Source organism: Labeo rohita, chromosome 1 (assembly GCF_022985175.1).
Source record: "Labeo rohita strain BAU-BD-2019 chromosome 1, IGBB_LRoh.1.0, whole genome shotgun sequence".
In the NCBI taxonomy this organism is placed as follows: Eukaryota; Metazoa; Chordata; class Actinopteri; order Cypriniformes; family Cyprinidae; genus Labeo; species Labeo rohita.
The window spans coordinates 42,151,854-42,167,061 of NC_066869.1; the positions used below are offsets into that span (position 1 = coordinate 42,151,854).

Genomic DNA, 15,208 nt, shown 5'->3' on the forward strand with positions numbered 1-15,208 from the left:
TTAAAGCAGTATTACACATTGTTTTTAAGGGACGTAAAACCCTTTTACGCCTTTGACCCTTATTCTTCCAAAATCATAATTTCCTCATAGTAGGCTTACATCTGCTTTACCTACTTTTGATTTTTTGTAAATGAACACAAAGTTTTCTTTCATTATGCCTAACAGAAAAGATGTCACCTGTATTGTGCAATGAGAGTTAAGTGAACATCAAAACAACTTAAACAAACACTGCTTGTGTAACTAAAAAGGACAGTCCTAAAAATGTGGCACAAACCTTGCAAAGTGATGACTCATGATTTGAATTTGCAAAGCATAGACTCTAATAGTGATTCACCCTGTTTCCAAAAATGCAATGATCCTTGTCAAATCATTTATTTGATCAAAAATACAATAAATTAGAGTAATATTATGAAATATTTGCTTTTTTCTCTTTTTATGTATTTTAAAAATTAATTTAGTGAATTTTCAATATCATTAATCCAGTCTTCAGTGATTTTTCAGAGATCATTCCACTGCACTGATTTGGTGCTTAATAAAATATTATAGTGCTTATATAGTGCTATATATACAAAATATTGTGGTGCTTAATATTTGTGTGAAAACTTTTTAGCATTCTTTAATGACTAGAACATTTAAAAGAACAGCCTTTATTTAGATATATTGTTTCATTGTTACTTTTGATCAGTTAAAAGCACCCAGAAGTATTAGTGTCTTGCAAACAGCACAAAAAAATCTTTCTCCAATCCCCAAAAAAGTTTTTCAATGATACAGTAATGATCTATAAAATATATTCCACTAATATTCTCTTAGCTTCCTAATGAAAGTCAAATCTCGTACTGCACTGCCAGTTCTTGTACAAGCACATACGCTGTCATTCCCGTAAACCATTTGATAACGACTGAAAGTTGTGTAATTTGTATCTCTCTCTCTCCATCTCTGCTTCTCTGTCCAAACAGTATACTGTGTTCCAGCCTGCGGGGGCTGGGAACTGAGTGACCATTGTCAATAATGAGTCAAGCTGTTGATCAATCAGAAGGGTTCATATGGGATGTGCGAGCAGTGAGAGTCTGTATTCTGCACAGAGAGGCCAGAGATGAAGCTCACACATTCGCTCCTCTGCCTGTTCGTGATTGTGTCCTCTGCCTTGGTGAGTGCACGGTCTCTTATCACTAATCACTAACAAACAGTTGGTAAATTTCCTTCATTCAATCTTTATTCAAACCCATTTGATTTCTTAAATAATTACCAATATTTATTGATTTTATTTTTTGTAGTCAGACGACACAGTCGTGAACCCTAGAGGCGCTCGTCCTGTTGAGCACGGCTATAAGGCACAAGACACTTGTAAGACGAAAGAATGGCCTATGTGTACAGATGATGACTGGGTATGTGCTTTTATTTATTTACTATTTGAGTCTTTTAGGTTTTATGCACTGAAAATATAATAATGGCCACCAACAAGCTAAAAATAGCAAACGTCCATTTAAATTCTTTAGGGAAGCAAATGTCCATCCGGCTGCCGAGTTCAAGGCCTCATGGACAAAGCTGACCATGACATCGTTAAGAAGATTGAAAAGATTCGTCGTCTTCTGGACGAGGGCCGGAAACTGTATCGCTCTGCTGATCAAGTCTCCAAAACAACGTACACTTACCTAAGAGATAAACTGACCTCTAGCGCTGGTAAGAATTCAGTTCGATTCGGTCTTGATTTTTTGGAAATTTTGATCATTCATGCCAAGGATATAGTTACTCTCTAGAAGTTCACAGAGGACATTATACAAAAAATGTTTCCTCCTTCCTCTCAGGAAATGATAACAGGTACGCCACCTTGGCTGAACAGCTGAGACAGAGGATTACCGATATCAAGATTAAAATTGACCGTCAACTCCGGTTACTGGACGCTCTGAAGTCGCAGGTCAAAGATCAAGTTGTTGTAATTCAGCGACTTGAGGTGAGCAAAATATTTATTATTTAAAATGCTTTTGATTTATTATGAGTCAATTGTTTATGATAAATTTATTGAAGGCCTTTTCAGAATAAAAAAAAAAAAAGATATTTGTAAGCGAAAGTTGAAAATACTTATATAAGTCACAATTATGAAAAATAAAGTTAAAACAGTTATCTTTTAATTTTTTTACTCTGGGAAAAAAACTCTGGAGTTAAGGAAGCCCGTTTGCACCACTAAATAAAAAATGTTTTTGCATCTTTTTATCTCACAACTTTTTTTTTTCTCAGAATTGCATGATATAAACTGCAATTCTGTCTTTTTTTCTCGCAAATCCGAGTTTGTATCTTCGCAGTTTTAAACTTTTTTTCTTGCAATTGCAAGTTTATATCTCACAATTCTGACTTTTTTCTCAGAATTGCGAGATATGAACTTGCAATTGTGAGTTATAAAGTTAAATTTTGAGGGGGAAAAAAAAATTGATATGTTCACAGAACTGAGTATTAATAACTCGCAATTGCATATTAAAATTGTTAGAATTGCGAATCTGAGAATAAAAGTCACCATTGTGAGATATGAACTCACAATTCTGAGAAAAAAGATCAGAATCTCAAAATTCTGACTTTATTTCTCAGAATTGCAACTTTATTTCTTAGAATTGCAAGGTTATTTCTCAGAATTTCAAATTTATATCACGCAATTGTGACTTTATAACTCGCAATTGCGAGTTTATATCTCACAATTCTGAGAAGTCAGAATTGCAAGACTGTTGCAATGACCTATTTTTATTTTTTTATTTAGTGGCGGAAACGGGCTTCCATAAAAAGTAACATTTTGTACTTGCACAAAAATATGGCAAACTAAAATTTAAAATAGCTTAAATATGAAAAAATGGTCACTGTTTTTTCCTTATCTTATAAATATTTATTTATTTCTGTCTACATTGATTTCTTAGCTTACTATTAAAGCACATTCTCCCAATATTATCTCTATTGGTGCAGGTTGACATTGACATCAAACTACGCACATGCAAGGGCTCTTGTGCCAGCTACACTGAGTTCTCGGTGGACAGGGAGAGCTATGCAACTCTGGACAAGCAAATGGACCAACTGAACACTTTGAACATACAGAGCGTGGAAACCGTCAGTTCCCTGGGAATCATGAAGAGCAGGCCATTGAAGGACGTGGTGTTACCCTCCATATATAAGAGCGGAACGGGCAAAGCTGAGCAGAAGCAGCTCCTCTTCGGAGACGTGGGTCAGATGCAACTTACTCTGGAGGCGGAAGGCTCCACCGCCGAATCTGCCGCCACTGTTAGCAAGTTCCCCACAGCAGGTATGGGCTCAACTTCCTCCTCTACATCACATACCTCCTCCTCCACCTCCACCGTCAAGCAGTGCACCAAATCAGTGCGCAAGGTGGTAACGCACACCAAAGACGGCCCCGTTGAGAAGATTGAGGTTTCGACTAGCGGGCCCGGGTGTGAAGATTTAGAAAAACTGGGAATTTCAGATTCAGAGTTTCTGACAGCAGCCAAAGATAGGAAAGATCTGACCCGTGACGGACTCAGAATAACCGTGACCGGTGGAGATGAAAAGTCCATCACCTCTCTCGGTCACGGTACCAGCGATCTAGGTGACTTCGGTGGAGGTTTCTTCACGGGTCTTGGCCCTGATACCAGAAGGTACTCCTCATCCTCATCCTCATCCTCATCCTCAACCTCCACGAAAACAGTCGTGTCAGACGGAACCAAAAGTTATTCAAAGACCACCCTTTCTAGAGACCCAGCTTTTGGGGATGACTTTGGGGCGTTCATGGCTGGCGACGTGGAAGAGGATCTACCCGACATCCACGCACGAAGTGTGAAAGCGCGCGACGAGCGCAAGGCCGGCTTTGTTGGAGGAGGTACACAAGAGTGAAACTCTTAACTCAAGCAGCATACACAAGTGAACCGTTAGCAAATGTAATTCTCTTGATAACGCTAGCAAGAGTTTGTTAGAGCTTCTTGGAAACATGTGGTGTAATGGACTAAAGTAATTACCAATAACATGTCGCATTTAATTGCACTCAAATGCTCATCCAGACACAATGTTGCAGAACTACATAAGTAGTTCCGAAATAAATTATTTGGATCTCTGGAACGACTACAGCCCTGCTCTAATCAGCAAGTGTGTAATCTTCTTTCAGATTGCGCTGAAATCCTGCAGAAGCATGCGAATGGCGGTCAGAGCGGCCTGTTCAAAATAAAGCCGGCTGGGTCGGAGGAGGTAGTAGAGGTTTACTGTGACCAGAGCACTGGGTTGGGTGGCTGGACTGTGGTTCAGCAGAGGGAGGATGGGTCTGTTAACTTCAATCGCACTTGGAAGGAGTATCGAAATGGTTTTGGCAGGTTAGACCAGCAGGGTAAGGGCGAGATCTGGATTGGCAACAAATTCCTACACCTCCTTACTCAGAAAGAGAGTCTCCTGAGAGTGGAGTTGCAGGATTGGGACGGGAATGAGGCTTACGCCGAGTACAGCGTTAAAGTTGGCTCGGAAGCCGAAGGCTTTCTGCTGACCGTGTCGGACTACACGGGTGATGCAGGCGATGCATTAGTGAAGGGACAACCTAACCTCGGATCCTTCCTTTCACATGCTGGCATGAAGTTTAGTACCTTTGATAGGGATAGCGATAAGTGGGAGGAGAACTGTGCAGAGATGTACGGTGGAGGGTGGTGGTACAATAACTGCCAATCGGCTAACCTTAATGGGATTTACTACAAAGGAGGCCAGTATGACCCTGGCACCACAGTCCCTTATGAGATTGAGAATGGTGTCGTGTGGCTGCTTTTCAAACCAGCTGATTACTCCCTCAAAGTAGTGAGAATGAAGATCAGACCTGTCTAAAAAATTAAAAAGAGTCCAGATTGCCATTGTTTTAAATTCAGTGATCTGTCATAATGTGAAAACGTAATATTCCCATGTACACTTTCAGACAACCAGCTTACCTCATGTTTCCAATAAAAATGTGTTCACTTTAAGTTTTGGAGTGTGTGTTTTTATTTCAAAGTATCTGCTTTCAGAAGAATTTTCTGGAAATAGACACCCTACAGCTAATTCATAACCACAAAAGCACAATGTGCTTGATTTATTTAGCTTTTCAATAAATAAAGCTTATTTTAGTCTGTCTCAGGGGGGGAAAAAGTGCAAAAATCATACCTTTAGAGCTACAATAGCTTGTTTTATCTTACTTACCCCCAAAAGGTTCATAGTTGCACCTCAAGAGTACATATCACTAGGCTGAGGTGACGCATGATGCATCGAGTCAGGGGGTGAAAACTTTTGGAATTTGAAGATCATAGTAAGTTCAACTTATTTTGTCTTCTGGGGAACATCTTCTGTAGCTTCTGAAGGGCAGTACTAAATGAAAAAATATGATATTTAGGCAAAATAAGAAAAATGTACACATCTTCATTGTGTTCAAAAGTTTTCACCCCCTGGGTCTTGATGCATCGTGTTTCCTTCTGAAGCATCAGTGAGCGTTTGAACCTTCTGTAATAGTTGCATATGAGACCCTCAGTTGTCCAAAATGATGGATCTCAAAATCATACAGTCATTGGTGGAAACCAAGGAATCTGTGAGACCTGAAGGATTTTTCTGAAGAACAACAGGCAGTTTAACAAACAAGGGACTCATGAACAGCTATGACTAAACAAAAAAACACAGTTGTGGATCATTCAGGTATTAAGAATCAAGTGTATGTAAACTTTTGAACGGGATCATTTTTATAAATTCAACTATTATTTTCTCTTGTGGACTACATGTAAATGTCTTTTATGTGAAATATCTTATTCAGGTCAGTACTTAATAAAAAAATAACATGCATTTTGTATGATTCCTCTTATTTTGGTCAAATAATTAATTAACAATTTTGCAGATTCTACAAGGTGTGTGTAAACTTTTGACCTCAGCTGTACAGTATATTACAACCATATGATATAACCCTCTGAATATGAATGCCGTTTTCAACATTAACCATCACCAATCTATAAAGCACAAACATTATTATCAAGTTTAATGCAAGTGTGTGGTTTGTTGCAGTGTGTACGGCCTTGAAATCCAGCCTCAGACAACATAATCACTATGGTTACACCAGATCTGGACGCTGTCCAGCACGGCCAACATACCCTTTGTGCTCTGATGAGGAGAGGGTGAGTTATTTTGGAGAATCAGATCACTTGTCTTTCAAAATGTGTTTTTTAAAATGAACTAGTAAGTGAATTAATAAAAATTATAGTCACTGAGAAATATAATGATTATAAATGATTAATATACATGATTAATCTTATTCCAAAGTTGTTGGAATCAGTTGTTACTAGATTTTTTTATTTTTATTTTTTTTGCAGGAGGGTAAATGTCCATCTGGGTGTCATCTGGAGGGTCTAATTAATCTTGCAGATGAAGACATTCGGAAACGTCTGAGAAATATTTGTGAAAGGATTCAGCAAAATCAGGACATCACTTCATCTGTAATGCAAAAGAGTGTGCAGTTTTATGGGTCACAAAGAAAAGCTATCATCCAGACATATAGTATGTTAAACATTACGGTTCATTATGCTATGTTATTTTCAATATTAATTTCAAGAATCTATTTTTGATAGTCTATTTTAGCATTTAATAGGAACAAAAGGCTGTATAGATGACCTGAGATGGCCTTATGGTATTTTCTCTATGCAGTGCAGGAGATCAGATATGCTGAGTTTGCTGAAGACCTTCACAGAAACTTAACATTTCTGCACAAGAGGTCTGCAGAACTTGCAAAAGACTTACAGAAGCAGCATCACTTGATCTGGGATCAGATCAATGAAATTCGTCGAACTGAGGTAAGCGAAATTGCAGAATGTGCCGAAGTACTTTAGATTCTTAACCTTCTTCAAAGTCAGTGTTTGTATACATAGCATGAATAAATGTCTCTGAGGGGTGAAAACTATATTTCACTGTTTCATTATAAGTTTATTAAAGCCCCTTGGTCGAGAACCACTGCTGTTTATTTTATTAACTAGAAAGTCAGTAAATTCAGGCTCACATAATCAATATATTTAATCAAATGTTCTGCAAAAACGATTGAGTCAGGGATTTCACTATTTGCTTGCAGTTGAAATGTAACTTTTGTCCTGATTCAGACTTGTTTTTGTTTAATTTTTGGAGTGAAGGTGGACATTGACATCAAAATCCGTGCGTGCAAAGGATCATGCAAGCAAACCTTTGACCATGCCGTTGATAATGAAGCCTTCAAATCTATGGAGAACAAAATGGAGCAGTTCAGCATTATCTCAAAGAGGCGAAAATCATTCTCCAAAAGCAAAAAAATAAAACTTCAGTCTGTTGATCGGCCCAGGGTGTCTACCACTTACCGGAAAATTCCCATTGTTCGCACTGAGCTGCTTACAAAGTTTGAAGACATTGAGCAGCACCAGGTTGTTTTAGATGACCTCCTAGAGGATATTTAATCAGATTTATGTCTAGATTAGTAATATGAGGGATTGTTTTAATTTGACATTGTACGTGGTTTAGTAATATATTGACAAATACTACACTTATTTCTTGTGACTTGGTTTGTTATCTATTTACTACATATTTATTTAAAGACCACTGTGCCATTCACAGTATTTTAGCAATATCATGTTTACAGTTTAAGTTTCTGTTCCTACAATACATCTGACTTATGTGCAGTTTACCATGTATAGTGTTAGAAGACAAAAACTCTATTCTTTATAGCAGTATAAAAAATCCCCAATGGCTCTGCCTTAGTTGCAACACTGAAGCAAATGTGAATGAGAGACTGTACAAAATGACATTTCACACACAAACACAGAAATCAGCCTGTCAAACACAATGTACTAAATACCTCAATAAACTATGTGGTGAGCTTCAAATATGATTCTGAATTTTTGAATGAATATTACTATTTTTGTTTGTGTTTAGATGTGTTTGGCTGCTTTCATGTCTCAGGAAATGATTTTAGGGATTTCACTGTTTTTGTTTCTTTTAGGTCAATATGTGACCCTGGGCCACAAAACCAGTCATAAGTAGCACAGGTGTATTTTTAGCAGTAGCTAACAATACATTGTATGGGTCAAAATTATTATTGCTTATAAAAATCAATAGGATATTAAGTAAAGATCATGTTCCATGAAGATATTTTGTAAATTTTCTACCGTAAATATATCAAAACTTAATTTTTGGTTAGTAATATGCATTGCTAAGAATTTCATTTGGACAGCTTGAAAGGTGATTTTCTCAAAATCTTGATTTTTTTGCACAATCAGATCACATAGTTGTCACATAGTTGTATCTCAGCCAAATATGACCTAACATATATAACCTAACACCTAACAAACCATACAACAATGTAAAGCTTCTTTATTTAGCTTTCCAATGATTTATAAATCTCAATTTTATAAAAAATGTACCTTTATGACTGGCTTTGTAGTCAAGGGTCACATATACACTGCCCTCCAAAAAGTTTGGAAACACCCTAGAAAAGTGGGGTTTTGGACAATATTGGGATGAATCCTTTTTAATTTGTGTTAATTTTGCACTGATAAGGGACAACACAAACTATGAAAACATATTTTATTACACAAACAGTTTATACATAGAAAAAACTTTCGATTAATTTTCGATTAATCAAAATATCCACCATTAGCAGCTATTACAGCTCTGCATAATCTGGGCCTAAATTCATTGTATTCTAAACTTAATTGGCAATCAATTGTTGAAGCTATTAAGGTGTGCTGACCCAAAAATCCTTTAAAAACCTGGGCCAAGTTTAAACTAGTAACCAGGCATCACAGCTGGCAAAGGGACATGTCTGACTTTGACATGTATATTGCCATTATTATGCAATCAAAATGAAAATGATTATTGCTGGTCTTCAATTATAATGTCAAGTTACTTTAATGTATTTGCACCAAAAAAAAAAAAAACACAACAAACTATTTTACCCCCAATAAAGTTGTTTTTTGTTAGTATACTTGTTTACCAAGAAAAATAAAGGAAAACATCACATGTGAGCAGAATATTATATTTTATGTAATTTTCAACCTGAATGTAATTTTGTAAAATTAAATATGAATTTGTTTTATTTAATTGTCTGTTTTTAACATACATAAAATGCTAGATACAAAAAGCATTATCAACATAAAGGAATTCTATTTATTTATTTATAAAAATCAGAATTAACACAGTTTGAGATGTGGAGTCGTAAGAGTGTGAAAAGTGTTTTAAGAAAGTTTATTTATTAGAAACTGAGAGAGTCAAACATGCTCATGTTGGAAGTCCCCAAAAGTGCCAAAATGCTCTAAAATAAGACAACATTACATAAATACAGAAGACACGTTTAATTCTTGTAGGTCAGCTTTAATGAAAAATAGGCGGATTGTGTTTCCATCTTGTTTTACATTTCATCCCCAACATTTTAATACATTTTCAATAACACAGTTTCAAATTAATTCACACTCTTTTCTGCATATATGAACAGTGTCTCTTGAAATGTTTAGCTTCATGTTTTCTTATCCTCCTATTCTCAAAAAAACCTAATGAAATGAGTGCCACTGAATGAGGATGTACTCAAGAATGGACTCATCTACTGCATCTCACTTCAATTTACTTGACGTTTTACTATTGTTTGAAGTAAGGTCTGATCTTCATGCTGATAGATTTGAGCGAATACCACGAGCCCTTCCAGTTCATCCACACAATGCCATCATCTGTCCCATGCTTGGCCATATATTTTGTATAAGCTCCTCCCCAATAGTATCGCCCATTAGGATTACAAGAGTGGCATCTGTTGTACCACCATCCTCCTCCATCTTCTTTTGAACACTGCTTAGATGGATCTCCAGGTATCCTATTGTGACAGTTGGAGAGGGGAAAAAACTGATTAAATGCTGCACAGCTTTACCATGCACTTGGCCATCATAACACTAACTCTTAGGACCATACGCACCATTTGTCATTATCTCTGTCGTAGGTGCTGAACATCATGCCGTTATGGATGGTCATGGTACGGTTCTCTCCAAACAGTTCTGTTGCGCCATCTAAGAACGTGTTTCCAGCTGTTCCTGAGTAACGACCAACTGCTAGGATGTAGTTGGTGGCTTCGCCTTGCACAGTGAACTGCTCATACTGAGCGTAGACCTTTGAACCGGACCAGTCTTCCATTTCAACCATAAGCTCAGTGGGACCCATCTTTGTAAGCTGACTAATACGGTCGTTACCCAACCAGTACTCACCTAAAAGTCAACAAGAAGTTCATTAGAAAATGAGATGATATGAAGAGTCAGTGAATGCGACTTAGAGATTGAGACCCTGGTGAAAAGACCAGCTTTTAGAACTGGATCATGCTGGTTTTGGTGCTGATGGACTTTAACTGGTTCACCAGTAATACTGGATGACCACGGAAACTTGTTGGTTTAGTTAGTTAAGAAGCCTGCTTGTGGAAATCGACACATCAGCATCCAAATCACAACATACACTCTTAAAAATAAAGGTTTGGCATTAGTGGTTCCATGAAGAACCTTGAACATCCATGGAACCTTTCAAATGTAGAAAAGCTGCTTTATAGTTGAAAAAGGTTCTTTAGATTTTTAAACTGGTTCTTTTAAGAACTGTTCGATAAAGGGTTCTTTGTAGAACCAAAACTGGTTCTTCTATGGCATCACTGCAAAACCACCCTTTTCGAACGAGTGTATATTGGTCTTTTCTGCAGGCTCTAACCACAAAATATGCAATGCTAATCTAAATTTTAAGTTCTTGGCTAGATAATTCATCACTGAAACTCTGACATGCAGAACCACAGCGCTTTGTTCATTAGCCGTAGCTCACCAGGAGTCTGGCAGTGGCCTTTGCCCACATCAAATGCAATGTTTCCAAAGCCTCTTCGGTAGTCGTCCCAACGCCTGCCAAAATCAACACTGCCGTCCATACGGCTCTGGATGAGCACCCAACCTTTAAAACAGTAGAGAAATTTATAATGATGGTTGCAACACTGATAAAAAGTGCCTCAACATACCTTTTTTGCTCCAAAATGTACCTATACAAACAATTCACTGCCGTTTCTGACTGAAATAAACACTACTGGCAGTAAAACACTGAACTTCTATTCCTTTTCAAAAAAATTATAATCACGGGGGGATTTATTTTTGCACAGTTCCTTGCATAATACTATTATGGTATGCCCTCAAAACACTTTTATTATAGTGCATGTTTGTAAAGTAGTTTGCATCACATCAACAGCTCTATATATGGCTTTTTTTAACAAAGTAAACATGCTCAAAAGCTCACCCGGTATAGCACTGCACTTGTCATGTGTGAGTCTCGTTAAACATGAGACACAATAACATCATAAAACATCTCAAAACATCTTTTATCTTACCTTTTTTCATCACTTGATCACATGTTTAGGGTAGGGTTTAGCATAGGTGCTCCATTATTTTTTTTAGTGAATATTTCACTTCTGAACTGCCACAATACGGACAACCAATATAATAAAATGGTGCCAGTGAAAAATGCACTTTTTGTGCCACCCACTGGACATTTCAATTTAAAAGTGATGCCAATTGTAATATCACTTTGCAGGAATGCAATTTTTCCAATTAGCCTAAATTAAATGTTTCTCATAACTTTTCTCAACTGGCTACATGATTTTGAGATCTTGAATTGCATCAGGGTTAGGAGCTTGTTTAAAGGACAAAAGTGGACATACCTCCGCTTTTACTTGTCTGGTCGCAGTAGACCTTGTAAGGTGAGCTGAGTGGATCGGGCCGTATGAGGTACATCTGAGATTCATCTCCTCCTTTGCGAATGATGTCTTCGCACTCCTTGCCAGACACCACAGGAATCGGGCAGCTGACTTTACAAGGCACTTGGCACTTGGCCCTCTGACTAGTGATGGCCTTCTCCAAACGCTGAATCTTGTCACGGATCTTTTCGAGCACACCCTGTAGGATTTTGATGTTCTGGGGGAAGGTGACGTCCACTGCGTCCTTAATATAAGCATGCTGGGTCTCTAGGGTGTCTGTATACTGACCAACAAGCATATCATTGCCTATGAGAGAACACAATTCAGAATGTCTTATTAATGAAAATGGGTTGACAAAGGCTACAATTAATATATGTTTCTAAGCTCTGTTAATGAAGTATAGTTACCTTCGCTGACTCTTTGTCTTTGTGCTACTTCTGCGGTCATATCCAAGACGTAGCCATAGACAGAGTTGGTGGAATGGGTCAGCTCATCCACAGATCTTTTGAGCTGATCTACAGTTGGCCTCACGGCACGTTCTTGCTTCACAAGGGTTTTTTTCAGCTCGCAACCCGTGGGACACAACACACCCTGATTAGAGGAAAAAAAATTGAATTGTGTTTTGTGCATGCGATTTTAACTGGAATTAGGGTCATAACCGGAATAAACACCAATATTCACATTGATGGTTGATGGGTTTTCAGTGGGAGATTTTTCCATTTCATTCTCCATTTGTGACCCTAGACCACAAAAGCGGTTTTAAGTAGCACGGGTATATTTGTAGCAATAGCCAAAAATACATTGTATTGGTCGAAATTGTTGATTTTCTAAGTAAAGATCATGTTCCACAAAGACATTTTGGAAATTTCCTACCGTAAATAGATCAAAACCTAATTTTTGATTAGTAATATGCATTCAGAACTTAATTTGGACAATTTTAAAGTATATTTTCTCAGTATTTTGATGTTTTTGTACCCTCAGATTCCAGATTTTCAAATAGTTGTATCTTAGCCAAATATTGTCCTATCCTAGGGAAAGCTTATTTATTCAGCTTTCAAATTATGTATAAATCTCCATTTAAAAAAACTGCCCCTTATTAATGGTTTTGTGGTTCAGAGTCACATTTGGTCTCCCCAATATTGAGTATTTAGCTATGCCATTGATTTGAATGTAGCAATATGGTAGCTAATGCTTCACAGTCTTCTATCAAAGTAGTCTCTGGTTTTCATTTTAGTTCTATATTGTTGTTAAGATCTCCTCCAGGCCACACTTACAATCTAAACACATATTGCACATGTAGAATCAAAACACATTGGCACTCTGACCATTTTCTCAGACATGTGGGTACATCCACCCGCATCTGGCTGCTCTTCCTTCTCCTGCGTAGCTTTTCCCACCGGTGCTGGAGTTGGTCTTCCACGGTAACGGCTTCCCCCACTGATTGGGGGTGGAGCAGCTGGGCCTGAGGAGTACGTCTCTCTACCTCTACTGACGGGACGATGACCCCGGGGATCTACGGCTTCTTTAAGCTAAAATCAATACAAAATCCATCTAGAAATGTCACTGCATTTTAACAATAGAATTCTTAATTACTATGACAATATAATTTCATAATATATCAATTTGAAGTTGTGTTTATTATTCATATTTTCTCTATGATTTATACAGCATATGATTTGAAATGTTTGTTTGCTACTTTTCTGGAAAAGTATTAGAAAAAAAGACTTACTTTTTTGTCATCCTAAAGAAAAAAAAGTGGGATAGAAAGCAAAGAAAAAATCACTATATTATGAAAACGTAACATTATAATTCTATACAATAATAAAATAAATTGCATTTTACCGCTCCATCCTCCTCATCATAGTCGCTCTGAGCAAGAGCTCCAACAATAAAAAGGCAAAGTAAAAAGCGAAGCTTCATTTTTGTGGAGCTCACACTTCAGTTCCAGTAAAAGTGTGAGTTTTTCAGCTGTAGATAATTCAGTGCAGCTCTCCCTGTATTTATACCAGATGCCCCCCTGCACTGGAACAGGAGGGACTGCAGTGCTGCTGGTTAATCTTTAATTCCTGAGATGTCACTGTTTGTAATCAGTTCAGGGACGGCATCATTTTTGGGAAATGAAGAAATGACATGAACAAAGCGATATAGCAATAGTCATTAAGTAATCATGTATCAAGTAATCATGTATATGTCTAAAATGCATATTTCAATATAACAAACTACAGCAATAAATTGTCCATAAATTATATATAGCTGTTAATACTGAATGTCAAAAAATGTTTACACAAAATGACAGTTTTGGAACAGAACCTATAAAATCTGACAGCATTTTGAATTGCCAATACATACATTAGCTGCTAACAGAAGAATGGATAAATGCATGAATAAAGAAAAGAATCCAATGTTCAGGTTCAAATTGTGTTTAAAAAATCTTGAGTAAAATGACTAATACCCAGTTCTATGAAAACACAATTAAAGGTGACAGGAAATGATTTCCAATTGAGAAACGCTCAGTCGATGTATGTTCTGTTAAATTAGCATTACTCAGCAAGTAAACTATTGCTGTTTGTTTGGCCAGTGTGATCATTTGTACCATATCTTCATCCACCCACATCTCTGACTTTGACTCAGTGTTACCAAACATGACTATGACAAATAGACACTTTGTACTCTATGTGTAGTGAAATATATTAAAGAAAAAAAAACACTTTAATGCTCTCAATCACTCTTATCTATTATTGTAAAAGTACTGAAAGCCTACTTTATCATGGGCCTATTTAATACACAAAATTCAAAGGCTTCTAAATTATCAACGTGATCAAAATTTTCTGAAAAACCTGTTGTACACAATCTACTACATGCCTATATGCATATAGCTATAGCTTAAGTAATATTTCACAATAAACATTTACTAATTTCATCAAACCTTTTGGCCATATAAACATCAGCAAGTGCACCAAATTTCATATTTTTGCTCATTTCAGGCTTCTGAATGTGCATATGCAAACTTGTTTTAACATTTAATGTCTAAAGGTTCAATAAACCATTTCCAAAAATGTGATTTCTCTGACTATAGAGCAATAAACGTAAACAATGCTACAGAACCGAACCTGCAAATTTCCCTGATTATTGCTGCTGAAAATATACAATTGTCATGTTTAGGGCTATAATAAACATTCCCGGTCAGACCGGGAAAAACATTTGGAGTACTAAAGACTGCCAAAAGCTATAACATATCAAGGCATTAGTGCAAAAAACTGTCTGATCAAATTGCTATTATATCAGTTGCAGTGAATGTGTAGAGTCGTGTCAGAGCCAACCCCATAGACGTGTGCGTAAGTGTTGCTCCTGCGCAGATCTGTGCCAGCAGACGTTTTGAACACATTACAGGAAGTCCGTCGGTTCTTTTGAACGGTTCACTTTAAAGATCCGAGTAAAAACAATTCAGTGATTCTTTCACGTCATGACGTAATTACGTCA

At 37.1% G+C, this 15,208-nt stretch overlaps 3 protein-coding genes across 4 annotated transcripts; 2 read left to right on the top strand and 1 right to left on the bottom strand.

The window, feature by feature from the left end:
- Window positions 1-979: 979 nt before the first annotated feature.
- On the top strand, window positions 980-4,964 carry fga (fibrinogen alpha chain). Its single transcript, XM_051101832.1, has 6 exons — window positions 980-1,147; window positions 1,275-1,385; window positions 1,497-1,680; window positions 1,806-1,951; window positions 2,947-3,850; window positions 4,133-4,964. Exons 1-6 carry the CDS (start codon window positions 1,094-1,096, stop codon window positions 4,828-4,830), a joined length of 2,097 nt encoding a protein of 698 aa, XP_050957789.1. The 5' UTR covers window positions 980-1,093; the 3' UTR covers window positions 4,831-4,964.
- Window positions 4,965-5,110: 146 nt separating this feature from the next.
- On the top strand, window positions 5,111-7,864 carry LOC127159170 (fibrinogen alpha chain). Its single transcript, XM_051102099.1, has 4 exons — window positions 5,111-6,134; window positions 6,330-6,513; window positions 6,661-6,806; window positions 7,137-7,864. The coding sequence occupies exons 2-4, from the start codon at window positions 6,456-6,458 to the stop codon at window positions 7,431-7,433; spliced, it is 501 nt and encodes a 166-aa protein (XP_050958056.1). The 5' UTR covers window positions 5,111-6,134; window positions 6,330-6,455; the 3' UTR covers window positions 7,434-7,864.
- Window positions 7,865-9,324: 1,460 nt separating this feature from the next.
- fgb (fibrinogen beta chain) lies at window positions 9,325-13,716 on the bottom strand. 2 transcript variants are annotated; one of them, XM_051109627.1, is made up of 7 exons: window positions 13,458-13,716; window positions 13,054-13,257; window positions 12,136-12,319; window positions 11,693-12,034; window positions 10,813-10,935; window positions 9,935-10,220; window positions 9,325-9,835 (listed from the first exon to the last, which is right to left on the bottom strand). In XM_051109627.1, the coding sequence occupies exons 2-7, from the start codon at window positions 13,066-13,068 to the stop codon at window positions 9,607-9,609; spliced, it is 1,179 nt and encodes a 392-aa protein (XP_050965584.1). In that variant the 5' UTR covers window positions 13,069-13,257; window positions 13,458-13,716; the 3' UTR covers window positions 9,325-9,606. The 2 variants fall into 2 exon arrangements, with proteins under 2 accessions (XP_050965584.1, XP_050965594.1); XM_051109637.1 differs by having other exon boundaries at window positions 13,571-13,710.
- Between the last annotated feature and the right edge of the window lie 1,492 nt (window positions 13,717-15,208).